At 38.1% G+C, this 15,688-nt stretch overlaps 1 protein-coding gene across 2 annotated transcripts in view; it reads right to left on the reverse strand.

Annotated features, from left to right (window-relative positions):
• TMEM164 (transmembrane protein 164) overlaps positions 1–15,688 on the reverse strand; it is a 43,234-nt gene that overhangs the window by 17,516 nt on the left and 10,030 nt on the right. For both annotated transcript variants that reach the window (XM_074600972.1, XM_074600973.1), the window contains exons 3-4: positions 10,245–10,294; positions 8,457–8,523 (exon numbers count right to left, since the gene is read on the reverse strand). In XM_074600972.1, coding sequence (XP_074457073.1) covers positions 8,457–8,523; positions 10,245–10,294 — 117 coding nt within the window. The remainder of the gene's footprint in view (positions 1–8,456; positions 8,524–10,244; positions 10,295–15,688) is intronic.

Genomic DNA, 15,688 nt, shown 5'->3' on the forward strand with positions numbered 1-15,688 from the left:
TTGAATGTAAAAGATGCTAAAACCAACAGCTGGATTCTGCTAATCCCGGCATTCCCCAGCTGAACACTATCAGTGTCCTGACCACAACCTCCAAGATGTTCAGCCAACTCTTGGGAGGCTAGGCTAAAAAAGTCTTCCAGACAATCTGTTGGGTTATTTCATTCCAAGTATTTTGTATCAAAACATAAAACCAAGCAAGATGATAGTATGCAAAAGCAAGAACTTCCAAGGAAGTTGTGATGTTTCCTGAATCTGAACCCTTTCTGCTGTCCCTTGTTGAAAGACACAGAGGGAAAAGTAAGGGAACAAAAATTATTTGGAAAGAGGCTGAAGGCTCTTAGTTTACTTTCCCTAACTGAAGAAAAAGCTGCACCTCTCCCAGTTGGAACAGGGACGTTTCAGAAACAATAGCTCCAGCTATAAACAACACAACGTGAGGCACTCACTCCTGCCAAGGAGCATTCTCTATTTAGTATCTGTGGTTCCATAAAAGCTTCTACACTTGCTGAGTTGTGAGGGCCAGTTACACAAACACTACGCTCAGGACACTTCTGAGAACAGAGTAACCGTTGTTTCGCTGCAGTAGCGTTGACAAAATTTTTTTTGTGTAAAACAAAACATCTTTTTTTTTGACTATGAAAGATTGCTTGTTCTGAAACCTGGCTAATTATGCAAGTGCATTTCCTGGTATAGAGCTGCAAAAGCGGAGCTTCTGTAGAACCAAGCACTCGAGTTGCACAGCCAGGCTACAACAAACAGAAAAAGAACAAACACAAAAGATGAACTATAAAGTTGTTCAACCAACTGAGCAAGTGACTCACCTAGCTCTAAAGGTCTTGTCTATAAATTGTTTTATCAATAAAACACTTACTCACAGATAGCATATAGGTACCTTTCATACAGAAAGAGAAATTGCAAGTGAAGACTAGGTAGAAGGGATCATCCATCAATATAGGATTTAAAGAACTTCCTTGCGAAAGCAAGTAAGCACTTCAGCAAGTGGTAAAGTTTGAGAAATTAAAAAAAAAAATAAAATCAAAGCAACACTTACAGAACAATGTAATTAAAAATATTAAGTTGGTCCCTCTAATAATATTTGACCATAGACACCCGTGAAGGCCACATGTATTTAATCCCAGACTCCAACAATCTCCAAAGTGGACCCTCTTCATAGGCCCCAAGAGACTCGTCCTCTCCTGTCAGATGCCACGGTGGAACCCAGCAGCCACTCGTAAGAACAGTATTTCCCCAGTAACAAACCAGTGACATTCATGGTACATTTCTTCAACCACACCTGTCCCCAGAGAGATTCAGAATCACTGGATGTTTGTTACCGAGACAGACTCCTCTGAACTCTGTATATTAATTGTCAATTTATTTGCTGGGGTTTTTGGTACTAGACTTCTGTCTCCCACACCAACTGCCAGCATGACTCTTCACAATTCCTCTAACATACAAGATCAAAACACACTAACAAAGTACTCTGGAAATAAATATTCAGACTATTCACTTTTTACATTTTGTAATGAAGTTTCTGTTAGAAAATAAATGGTGTTCTGTTCCTCCAGGAAGAGTTTGGCTCAAAGCAGCCATGGATGCTTCCACCCCCTACACATCAGCCTGGTATGATGCAGACTCAGAAGTGCCACATTCCGTGGACACACGTGAAAGCCCTCTGGAAAGCACCAAGAACAGGGAGCAGGCAGCAGACCTCCAGCCCAGGAACTGGTAAGTTATACGCAGCTCTAGCTAAACTCCTAGCAGCTGCTTGCACGGCTTGTGAGAGCATGGAAAGGAGAAACTGTTTCACGAAGGATTAGAGCTCACCCTTGCATCGCTGAGCATGAAGAGTCACGGCCACCAAGAGCAGTCCTCTCAGCACATGCTGGCTGCCCTAACTTAAACCAGCGGCTGCCCTAAGGAAACAATCGGTCTTTCCATTGACTGCACTAAGCTTTAGAAAATTCTCTTCAAGACAGCGGTAGATTTGAGCCCAAAAGTCATATATTCAGATGAGAGTTTCCCTCAGAAGAATATGGCACGCAATACTAGTTTAATCTAGTTTAAACCCACTTAGACACAGTGGTTGGTTTTCAGTGGGCTTGGACATTACCACTTTACTCTGTTTTCTGAAAGCAGTACCCCTCCCTCTGTTAATTATTTATACCCTGGCCTTGTATTTGCAACAACAGCTCAAGCACTGTACTGTGCAAGAGCTCTCCTCTCCCTCCATCATCCTGTACAAAGACTGCAGAGTATGGCAGAAAAAGGAACAGAAGGAATTCAACTCCCAGATTCTGGTCTTTTCCGTAGCACATCTGGCACAAAGTCGAGTAAACACAAAATGTCATTCTGTACCAGACACCTTGGTAGACATGATCAGTAACTCAGATTCGTAACCTGTAATCAGTAACTAGTTTCCTAAACATAATCAGGAATCAAAGAAACAAACCAGAAACATCGGTTTTTCTTTTTACCTGCACAGCAGACCACAGAACAGATTAAACAACAGAGAGGAGGAACCTATATAAAGCTACACAATACAAAAATCATGGGCTACTAGGTGCATGTAACACACTGGTTACTTCTGAGCACATTTAGGATTGTGATGGCAAATAATTGATACGGCAGAGAAGAAAGAGCTGCCAGAGAAGCTTATAAGAATGGTCTGAAAACAGACATGAAGACTTAAAGGAAAACAACACAGAACAAAACCTAGACACAAGTGGCATTTGGAAAACAGACTATTTCCAGTCTGACCTGGACTCATTTCTCCAGCACACATCCAAACTGGCAAACACCCAAGAAGCTGACCCACGCTCAAGTTATTGGCACACTATTCAGGCAGTTCTACAGCTCAGGCACCAGCGTATACATCTGGCATAGATCAGAGAAGACATTCCCATATATTTTAATACTGGGAAAGAGCAGACCAAGGAAAAAATTTATCTTAATATTGGCATTAATGTCAACAGCAAAGCTCCCTGAAATAAAGGAGTAGCAGGGCTGCCACCCATCTGCATGACGGTCTAAGGCAGCATCCCAGATTTTATTTGCAGCAATTCCTTTTCATTACATTTTAGGGGCCTAGTGTTTCATTCGGATTTCCTGACATACACCTGCTTGTCTGTAATTGATATGAACATATATTGATGAGTCCAAATAAACAATCTCCGTTTCAAGTAGGTATTTCAATCAGTATCCATTCTCCCAGCTGTTCTACACATCCAGTCAGTGCAGGGAATTACAATTCCCTTGAAGTATCATTAGTTGATCAGTTTTATCAATTAATTTTATCTAGTTCTCATTTTCAATTAATCCTGTTAGGGCGAAGCATATACAGAGAGGCAAAGAATCAGAATCTGCCCTTGCCACCAAAGGCAGTGTTACCACGGGAGAGCTACCGAACGCGTGAGAGTTTATAAAAGAGCATCTCTTGTGCTGACAGTCTAGAGTGTGAAAACACTGTAGAACACAGGACTAGAAATAATATCCTGCTACAAGGTGAGGGGACCAGAAATGTCAACAAAAAAAAAAAAAAGAAACACGACAGTATTTTCACTGATATATGAATTCCAGAAAATCCATCTAGGGCAAGGCCCCAGGATTCCAAAGCAAGACACACACAAATTCTGACAAGTTTTTAGAGACTTTTTTTCTTGGTGTGCTCGTTTTGGCTGGCATAGAGTTAATTTTCTCCACAGTAGCTGGAATGGGACCATGTTTTGGATTTGTGCTGGAAACAGTGTTGATGACACAGGGATGTTTCTGTTATTGCTGAGCAGTGTTCGCACAGAGTCAAGGCCTTTTCTGCTGCTCACACCGCCCCGACAACGACTGGGCTGGGGGGGCACATGGAGTTGGGAGAGGACACAGCTGGGACAGCCGATCCCAACTGACCAAAGGGATGTTCCATCCATACGACATTATGCTCAGTATATAAAGCTGGAAGAAGGAACGGGGGGACATTCGGAGTGATGGCATTTGTCTTCCCAATTAACTGTTGCATGTGATGAAACCCTGCTTTCCTGGGGATGGCTCGACACCTGCCTGCCCATGGGAAGCAGGGAATGAATTCCTTGTTTGCTTGGCTTGCACGCACAGGTCTTGCTTTACCTAGTTAACTGTCTCTTCTGAAAGATGCAGAAACTTTGGCTTTAGCACCTACCAGCAACCAAAACACAATCACTCAACAGTCCCCAAGTGCAACTTGTTGCAACTATTTTCCCTTGCACCAGTTAGATCAAGCCAGTTTAGATAGGACATAATGTGCTACCGTAACCTATTCAATTTTGCTGCAAAGGCACAGGCATTGCAGGCAAACTACTTAGTACCGTGAATTATTACCTTAACAGTCAACAGAAATGCAGCAGGCAATAATCAGAGGCACTACACAGAGTGCACTGTAAGTGCTGCTCAGAGTATGAATCTGTTCATAAAACAGATTTAGAATGCGTACCTCTCAAGCCAAATAGTTCTAATAATAGAATATAGCAGCTTCTGGAAACATGAAAACTGCCCCATCTCAGCCATGTGAGCAGAGACAGCAAGTCCAATACCTCTGGGACATGTCCTGTTTTTTACTTTATCTATATCACATTTTCAGGACATCAGCTTACATAAAAAAACCAACCAAACAAAAAAAAAAACAACAAACAAAAAAAACCCCAAATAACCCAACACATTTAAACCAGTGGAAAGAGTTTCCTTGAAAATTTGATTAATGCAATATGAAAGTTCAAACAAAACCAGTTATACTCCAAACACTTGGGAGTCTTTGTGGCAGTTAAATGAATTTACTCACGTAGCTAGGCTATCTACACTGTATTCCATATAATATAAATACAGAGTAAAAAGAAATCTTTCTACTGTTGTATATTCTCTTATACCTTTGTACCTCAGAACAATCTGATTCCCTTAGCATCTTCTTCTCTAAGGGTCATAAAAGATTACCCTGTTTTCCATGTGAATTGTTAATGCTGACCAAGAATGATTTGCATCATGAGAAAGGAATGAAGTTACGAGAGAAAATTAAAATACCATTTATTTCTGAAAGGGTAGTAAGAACCCACAAAAACATTAACTGAATAAGAAACAAACTGTTTTGTCTTCATCCAATGACTATTCCAATGCAGAAAATTTAACTCCATCAGCACATTGTAAATAACATAGCAAATAACCAAAATATTTAGTTGCCAAATAAATACAAGTGGGTACCTCTGTTGCTCAAGACTGTTAGTTGTTGGCACCTCAACATCATGCCAAGGCAGGAAAAAATTTCCTTAGAAATAACAGAATAGAATGACCTCATCTATTTTTTTTTTTTAACGCTATCCCAGGTGCCCATTTCAGTCCAACAAGAATTTTTAGTGATTATAGTGCCACTGAAAGGTTAAAACAACAGAAGGTAGAAACCTTCTACTGTAGTTTCAATGAATAGCTCAACTCTCCATTTCCACTGGCAACAGACTAATATTTAAGAATAGGTTTGAAATGACTGAGGTTCTAAAAAAATTGAACAGATACATTACAAGAAAATGGAAAATGTCAAATAATGCTAGAAGCTTCCAAAAATTTCTTTTTCAGGACAATTTAGCATTGAATCATATATACAAAAAGAATACTTACAATGCATTAAGTAAAGTAACTGACAGCAAAAATACATTACCCTAACAGACTATGCCACAAAATGTTGTGAAAGGTGTTCAGGAAATTACTTTGAACAGGTTAATACTTAGAACCAAAATCCTGGCACCCACTAGTTTCTAAACAAACACCCATCAGCTGTCAAAGTAATGATTATCTTTCATTATCTTTCATTCTGTGTCTTCTGCCTCTTGCCCCTTTCAGATTATCGATATGTACAAATAAAACCATACATCTACTATTTTCTTCTGCATCTCATTGCTTTCATCTCCATAATGATACACAATCTGCTAGCTAGCACATACATCCCTACTGCTGAACTTGCTAAATTAGCAGACTTCTCCAAAAAGAGACTACAGCTAGTAGTAATTGCTGTAACTAGTTATAACCTGCTGCCTGTAAGATAACTAACAGGCAATCCACATGGAAGAGAGAGGTTTAGGAGAATGTCGTCTGAGGACAATGAAAACTACCTACAACTAGACGACATCCTTCTGTATATCAAACAACTCATACGGACAAAACACATTTTACACAATGAAAGGTAACAGCAAGGCATTTTGGTGCTTATGGCAATACATCAGTTTGGCACAATCTCTCAGCGATGCGACACAACAGCCTCCTGCCTTCAGCTCCCCCTGAGCTCACAGCTCTCTGCCCCAGACCACAGCTCCCTCCTCACTCCTAAATTCACCAAATTTTCATGCTCTTTGTGCCACACAGTATATATTACAACTGTTTACAGATGTAACAAAGTATACAAAGTTTTTGTACACACTAAAATATAGGTCTTAAGATATCATAAAACCGAAATTAAAAAATTGAGGCATAGAGACACAACAATTCTTGATTGGATCGGAAGTTTTTCATTTAGATACTACAAACCAGAGCAGGCAGCACAGACAAAATTATTGCGACTTTTTGAACTTGCTAAGTTTTAAGAGACATTTACTGCCTTAAGGACAATGTCAGTGCAAAGAACTACAATGACAGTTGCAGAGCAGAATGTGTGCCTGGCACAAGAGAATCGGGGTCAAAGCAGCAGTGCTGTAAAACATCACTCACATTATCTTGTGCCAGAAGAAACACTGAAAAGAGAGCAGCCTAGCACGCAGCTGTTAGGCCAAAAATATCTTAAGTTGTATTTATTCCAAAAATATTCGCTCTTGGACATTATCCTTTGGCTCCTCTATGCCTAATTAAGGAGATAATTTTATATAAGTAGTCTGTATTTTTCCTGTTTAATCACCACTGCCCTAATATGAATGAAATCTATGATAATGGCAGAGAAAATACAAGCTCATGATTTATTAAATATTTCAACATTTTATCCTTAAAAGGTTACCCAGAAAAATTGTTTTGTTATGCTAAAGTTCATATTTACTTAAAAACTAGATAGTTTGAAATACAAAATAAGAGAATTCTCCTTATCAGGAAAAAAAACCTTGTTTTATTCATTTGATGCCCCTTCATCAGTATCAAGTTTTAATAAAACATAATTGCAAAATGCACATAAGCTGTTACAGCAGAGAAAAGAATATATGTAGTTACCAGATTAGGAAGGGCAACATAAATCTTTAAAGACCTCTAGGGTTATACTACCAAATCCACGGAAAACTGAAAAATACGGTCCAGCCTCCTCTGCATGTGTGTGTCACGCTTTATGGAAGATCGTTTTTAACTTGTAAAAGCCTACAGATGTATTATGCTTTCTCTAGTAAACAAATGGTGTCTCCATGCAAAATTTTATAATCTTTAAGGGGGAAAAAAGAAACCATTTACCAGCCGACAATAAAACTGTCAGTTTTCAGATCTCCTAGCTACCAGTGTGGCAAATCAACATAGCACATCATCCATAAAGTTCACTACAGATGCAGATTTTTATACTTAATCCTATTAAGACAGTCAAGACTTGCAAACGGACAGCCACCAATGAGATTTGTAATGGAGTCTGAAGTCCACAACAATTTTGTTAATAATATCATTAATTCACTATATGGATATAGATACAAGTACTTTATCCAGACACCATAAACACATAAGCAGATAAAGTTAAGTGAAATCTATCATAAACCAAGACATTTGAATTACTGCAACAACAGATTTTTGCAAATAAGTCAAAATGACAAAAAATGAACAAGCACGTAGACATATATGCATATACACATCCACACAACCCCTACATGTGCATGCATAACAGCTCTTAAAAATAATCCTTAGAAATATTTCATATGGCTCAGACTCAGGATAACTTTTCTTACCATTAATTCTCAATAGGTTTAAGAATCTTACTGGGGACACCAACAGGCTAATTTTTCATACAAGAGACAGGAATGTTATAGCAGGTTTGAAAACTTGGATGGAAAAAAGGAACCTGCTGTGCCTAATCTTGGGGGAAAAGGGGTGACTGCCACCAACCACATTTGGCATTTTACATGCCTGAGGAATCTGACATTTACATCTACTCTGAAAAGCCTGAAACTGAATTTTGACTACAGGCCGCAATGCTAACCTATGAAAGCCTCTTTCAAAGCCAGGAAGTTTTCCCTCCATTTAAAGGCGAGGATGGAATTGACAAAGTATTTTTTCCTACGCTTGGAATATAGCAGCGTTAGCTTTCCATGTTGATTTACAAACACACAAAAATCCAAAATTGGTATTTTGGCTCTATTGTAGTGACCTGTACCAGGAAACTACAGCCTAGTAAAATGAACTTTAAAAGACCAAACAAATCAAAGGTCTAACATCTTTCCAAAGAAAATCTTTTAGAAATAAATAAAAAAGGAGGAGGAAAAGTACAGTACACTCACCAGGCGTGTGTTAACAACAGGAAACAGCAGTGCCAAGAGGGCCCCATTCAGCATATGCATCTGCAGCCTTAGAGAAGAGGTGTGGTATTATTTTCACAGATAGAAATAAAAATGTGATGTTTTCACATATTTTATCTAGTATCTCTTCAATAAAAGGTAGCAAGAGATTTAAGAAAATTCTTTTGGCTTGAATTTGAATAAAGCCACTGTTAAATGCAATAACCAGATACTGTTAAATGCAATAACCAGATACTGTTAAATGCAATAACCAGGACAAATCTCTCTTTAAATACACACTTAAATAATTTCCTAAAGTAGGACTGCTCTCTATAATGAGCTTTGGATTCCTAGAAAGCCTGGACTGTCTGTTTGTGTTAATTCCATTCATGATGCAAGCTGCTAAATAGTTGGAATTTTGCTGTTCATTTGTCTTTCAGAGATTAAAATAGCCTATTTGATAAAGGTTTTTACTCCAGTCTAACTCTATAAATGTACAGCTTCAAAGTAAAGCTTCAGTAATTTGGAAGAAGTCCCTTAAATAAAATAATTACATTGTCAAAATGCAACAGCAAGTTCTAAGTGAAGAGTAAGGCAGGAAAGTAGTATTAAAATACTGCATTTTGTAGTTTTCAGCTGTCTTTTTCTGAAGAACTGTTGCATCACAAGAACACAAAAACAGTTTCAGGACTGTTTCAGCCTACTTTATGTAAGACACAAAGAATAAACTGTCTACAACCACTGCCTGTTATAAACTGTTAGGACTTTAAAAGTAACTTCAGAGAGTAAAAGGGCAAAATTTCAAAATAGTTTTTAAAATGCAATTTATATGCTGTCAGGTGATAGAAAACAGAAAGGCTCATTCTGAAAAACCACATATATTGTGACCTCCCCTCTGTGACCAGTCTTTCGCAAGTGCATAGTAAATCCAGGATTTCCTGGACACCAGACACACTTTTCACGCTCTCTGAGATGGAGACGCTAACGCAGTATTTCTGTTTTGAGCCTGCTCCCTGCCTAAATAAGGAACAGCAGGAAAATGTTGCAGATAGACAGTAGCATTTCCAAAATAATTCACGAGGTATGCCCCCAGGATCATTTTTCCAGTCACTGCCTAGACTAAGACAAGAAAGAGCTGGGTTAACTGTCAGGGTGGCAGCGACAGCCACTCCTGATCACCACTGTGCCTGGGAAGCCCCGTCACCCTCCCCACAATGACCAGTTACCCCCTTAGCTGCTTACTGGACTCTACCACAGTAGCCCGTTAGAGCTCCCTGCGCTTTAGAAACTCCTGTGGTTCCTACAGTTGGTAACAACACGCAGTATTTTAGAAAAGACTGCATAGGTTTGAGAAGTACCCAAGGCAGCAAGACGTTGCTTTCACTATTTAACTTATATCCACAATTTTAAAACTAGACCCATACTGTATGCATGGCCTCAATGAAGCCCAGTTACTAATTTTTAGTGAGGATAATAAAGAGCTACAGAGCACATGCCATAACTTACACAAGCCCATACATTAATCTGTAGAAAGACACCTGCATTCTCCTCTGTTACTGAGCTAATCCATGTTGCTGCGTGAGGCCAAAACCACCAGTACAGAAGAACCGAGGGTATGGGGCCCAACACCCACGGCTTAAGCCCTGACCCTTTTCAAGGTGTCAATTTTCAATCCAACCAATATGCCTTTCCAACTGGATATGTATCTTAATATTTTATGACTTAAGCTGTGATTAACTTCTAAAATACATTATGCAAGTAGACAGAAATATAGTAAGGAAGAGGCATTACCTGAAGAGAATCATTGCAATCCGACATGGAGGGCAGGCAAGAAGAAAAATCTGAAATGTTAGAAACAAATTTAAATTAATGATATGACCTCTTTTAGATTCCATTTTCTGTATCTTTCTTTCACAGTTCTGTATGTCACAAATCATTTCTAACCAGAAGAGCTAGAAAAGAGTAAAAATACTGAACAAATTAGAAGGTCCCATATTACCTATCTATAAAAGGATTTAAGCAGTATGAGCAGCATCTAGGGTTTGGCTTCTGCCAGTGCCTACGAAACAAGTCAAATTCTAGCCTGTTTGATATTGTCATTATAAAAGGTCTCTCATAAAGAAGATATCACTTTACTACAGCAGCTCCCTTAGCCCTCAGTCATGATACGGTCCTTGCTGTGCTCAAGACCAAGCATTTCCAATGATGACACTTCCTTTCGCTTTAGCAGCGCAGGACCCAGCTCTTGAAGATCACATGCAAGACGGCTGTCTATAAAAGCCTCTTGATACTTCCCAAAATAAGGCTACCACAGTACCTGCTCTGTGCATAAGCCTAGCAGCCATCTTTAAATATGTCCATTGCCACACTCAATAAAGTATTTTTAAAGTACTGTAAAAATGTCATCGATTATTAGCTAATTACTTACTGACTGAAAGTAACTGAATACAATTGGAGCAGCACGTTTGGTTTTCTTTACAGGCATACTCCTACCATAAATAGGACCTGATTTAAATTTTTATGTAATAAAGCATTGTTGATTTGCAACAATGCCCCATCTAAATTTAGAGGATAACCGTCATCTTTTGATATCTGTGTCCAAAACCTCTCACAGCAACTTAAAATACTTCCTATCAGCAAGTCTTGCTCTAGATACAAAGAGATTACTATATAAGTGTTCAGTGTTAAAAATCCTGGTGGTTTTTTGTTTTTGTTTTTTATATTGCTCACTACTGCAAAGAGGAGGCTTTGGCCTACTGGCTGACAATAAGTATACGAGAAAAAAAACGGAACACACTTTTTACTGTTGCTAAAATACATTCACAATAGATTATTTCACTGCCAACCTACGAAACAAATTATCATTAAGTCACTTCAAGTGAGAACATTTGGAGAATACATCTGCACACACACAAATTGTTTTTCCTAAGTCACACAGAACTCTAATAAAGGCACAGCAAGAATAAATTTAACTGAATGTACCCCAAGACATTTCTTAGTGAATACTGTTAAAATACAATCAGAGCTTCTCTGAACTCTTGTATTTAAAAAGACAGTAATTTCAACTTATCAAGGCCACTTAAAGAGGAAAAGAACATAACAGATACATGACGACAATCCAGTAATGGATGCTTTTTTGTGCTGAGAAAAAAAAAAAGAAAAAGAAGAAAAAAAGCATACGTCAGAGAAATCTTTGGAGCGGTCTATGTCTCACCTTGCACATAAGACCCATATGGCTTCTGGGAAAAGTGTCTAACACTTATTATACTTCACTGTTCCATCATTGCAGATTTTTGCAATATACTTTATTTACAAACTACGCTAAAGTTCCTTGAATTCTGGACTATATTTTCTCTTCTTTGGAGACCATAAATATCTTCTACAGGTCTCTTATAGTAACTACTTTTTCCCATGCTACTTTCATTCATTAGTCAAACTTTTTAAACACTCTCTGTTGTATGTTAGCAGAAGGAGATATGATATTTAGAATCTCACTAGTTCATCCAGAGTTTTAAATTCAGATTATTTTATGATTTCCCTAAATTCGGAAATCTGACAGAAGGTACACGTTACTTCTGAAGCATAGTTCACACCTTCACGGAAAAAATTCTGTCCTTCCAATACAGATTTTTTTTTTTTTTTTTTTAAAGATGTAGGAAATAAAAAGGAAAAAGGACAACAGACTGACCTTTTTCTCTATATGCACAAAATAATCAAGCTACAAATATGTCTTAATCACTCTTAATCACACCAGTCATTTCTTTTTCTGACACGCTGCAGAGTGCTCCAACTACCACATGATAGAGGAAAAAGTACAAGTACGCTGTCTGAATCTCACCACTGAGGATAAAAAATAGCTAATATTAAAAAAGTATGGCATTGTTACAAAGACTGAGATGGACATAACAATCTAAAATACTTCACTACCATGGAGATGGGCAAAGAAGAGAACAAGATTCACAGCCGTTTATTTTTACATCAACTCTACTGCAAGAAAAGACAGTTTCAGGAACTAATGAGGGATAAATAAATATTTATTCTTTTTAAGCATGCAAGTCCCTCTGTTATGAGGGATGTTTCAGAAAATAAGCCTGTCTTCCATGTTTTTATGGCAGCAGAGAAATCATAACTAGAATGTTTATGTTAAAACTTCAGTATAATGAAGAGATCACCAAATGTTTAGCAGTTTAACATCAAGCACTTTCTCTCTAAACATGTATATACTTTCCCTGACAAATAAACCTCGACTTCTTAAAAGGGATGTTTTACAAGACACCCTTGTATCTGATTTCCAAAGAACTGTATCACTGAGTAGATTCAAACACTATAAAAAGTATCAACATTCAGCTTAGAGTAATTAGCAGCTTTAAAATACCTAGTTCCCAGCAGACAAGCTCTCAAGCTCTTCCACAAGTGTTCGCATACTTATCCCATAATCATATTACATTTCACTGGCATACTGCAACTAAAATCCTTTGCCTTGCAGGAGGAAACAGCTATGTTTTATAAACCAAACAATGTCATATTAAATTAGCAGCATGGCTGCAAAGAGTTCCCAGCCTCTGTTTTCCTGCTGGAACTCCCAAGGTTTTAGGCACTCCTGTGCCCGCACATTGCAGAGCTCCAGCGTGAACAGGGCAGCATGTACTCTAAGGCACACTGAAGTCGGCTTCTCCTCATTCAGGGCAGAATAACTCAGTTTTCCAATTTAGAAGAAACACTAAGAAACAACTTCAATGTCCCTCCTTATTCTGTCAGATCTGTTACCTGTTACATTTTCATGTTACAAACAAAAAGGACAAAAGAATTAATCAGAAATCCAAAGCGTACAAAAGTGACCATTTTAGGAGGGAAAAATAAGCTATAAAATATACATTGTCTGATAGGCTGAATTCTGGGAACAGTTCTGATCATTCCCTTCCCCTTTAACCTCCCTCTCTCTCTCCCTCAAAAAAAAAAAGCAGACTTAGAAAAGGGGTACAAAGGTCAACAAGAATGACCAAAAAGTGTAGAACATCTTCCATAAATGGATTGATTTATCACATTAAGACTCTTCAATCTGTAAAAGACTATAGGCTAATGAGAGTGAGAGAGAGGGTACAAACCATGAGTGGCCTTGAGGAAATGTATAGATAACAAGTCCTAGGTGGGGACAATATTGTGAGTCAGGATGTCTGAGACACTTTCACCAGCACAGGACCAGAAGATTCCACAGTTGTTCTCAGGCAATAAACTGCAAAGACACCCGTAACACTGTTCAGTCTCCAAAATGAAGTTCACTTCAACCTTGAGGACCCAGATGAAAAAAAAGTTCTGTCAATCTACTTCCTAATTGCTCTGCAGGACCATAAATATCATTGTCCATCCCCATGGGAAATATTTCTGGCATGAGGAACTGCATGGCCAGCACTCCCCTGCATAAGCCCAAATACAAAGGTCACACCACAACACGTGATGGATCAGCAGGGCCGTTATAATTTGGAGACTGTAATGCACAGGATTGCACCGCTTAACTATTCCTTCACCGAGACGAGATCTTAAAGAGACTGAACACCTGGTTGCTCTGAACTAACCCAGGACTGAGCTGCAAATCAGTCCCTTCTACATTCCCTCCTTCTGACCACGCACTAAGAAGAAGAGAAAGCTCCAGTCGATATCTACAGGTCTGGGACAGACTGAAATGCAGAGGAAAAGGATGGTATTTTTCCGCCTGTAGTAACTAAAAATTTTCTAAGAGAAATGTCATTCAGTATTTGATGGAGTTCCCAAGAAATACCTTTTGACTTCATTATTTCCTTAAATCTGCTTGTATTACTTATTTGTGTCAGCGTAGCAGCTAGAAGAGCCTGTATGCCAAAGGCCTATTCTGAAGACAATAAGAAGATAATATTACATTAGTTTACCCAGAAAACGTATTTGATAGATAGAAATAGGTAGATATCACAAAGTATTACACTGGCCCTCCACAAATCCCTGTTAATTTTGCTCCCTTTTTAATCACTAAAAGAAAGCAAAACCAAACAAGGGAAATGTTACTGTTAAAAAGGAACTGGGTAGGTGAGAAAAACACAGATCTTTTTTCCTAAATTCATTTTTAGAAGTCAGAATTTACTCAAAAAAATTACTCCTTGACATCACAGTAGTCTCTCTAGGTCAAAGTCAAACTCACATGCATGGGAAAAAGGCTAAATATCAACCAAAATAAGAAGGTATTTTGCAGTTAGTTTTTTTTATGGATTATATCCATTTCCCAGTGCCAAAATATGACAGGAAAAAGTACCCAAATTTCAGAAGGGTGGGAAAAAATCCAATACTGAAACAAACACCCCAAAATCCACAAAAGACTGCGACATCATGAAAAGAAAGAGAGCTATACTAACTTTAATCTGACCTCCCTTTAATACAATCCAATCTAATCTCTATGCAGTTAACATGCGAGAGTATATTCACTTCTTGCACTTCAAGCATTACATGTGCTGCAATTATCACATTAATTTGGACTTATTAGAGGTTTCCATTATTTGATTTTTTAAGTTGACATGGAAAGAATTTTATTCAAAAAAAACTCTTTTACAGTTAGCACATGTAGACCCACATGTAGACCTCAGCAACAGGCAAGTGCATCAGTACAAAAAGGTGGAAAAAAAGTAAGGAACACAAACCATCAAACATGTGTGTTTTCCTATTTTCCATTTAACTGTATTGCTAGATTGAAAACAGCAAGAAAGGAAAAGGGTTGTGTTGCTGTATAATTGTGGTTATTTAATCCAGCAATGCCTCTGTAGTACATTTGTTATGGGTTACTTTTTTGAAGGGGGAGGAAAAAGAAAAGGGGAAAAAAAAAAAAAAAAAAGAGGTCATGAGGTGAGCAGATTTTACTAAATCTGCCTTATTACAACCACAACATGCTCAGATATTGAGAAACTTAACCTTCAACATACAGTCACAAATATATTAGTGAGCTAGTACCTATATTAGCTAAAATCTGCTATACTAGAATGCCTGCAAGCATTTTACCCAGCCTGTCATTATGAGCCATGACTTGCCTAAAATAGAGATCCTAAAACCAGTTGATTAAATACTTAAAATGAGAGACTGTGGCGTTATGAGTTATGTCTAGGAAAATTCTCAGATACTGGCAAGGATGTATGTATTTATGTTACGTTACAGGTTCCAAAAGCTTTGAGACCACTGACATAAAAATTTGTCAGCTGCAAATTTTCTCATTTGTCTAG

The sequence above is a fragment of the Larus michahellis genome, chromosome 9 (genome assembly GCF_964199755.1).
Source record: "Larus michahellis chromosome 9, bLarMic1.1, whole genome shotgun sequence".
Classification (NCBI taxonomy): Eukaryota; Metazoa; Chordata; class Aves; order Charadriiformes; family Laridae; genus Larus; species Larus michahellis.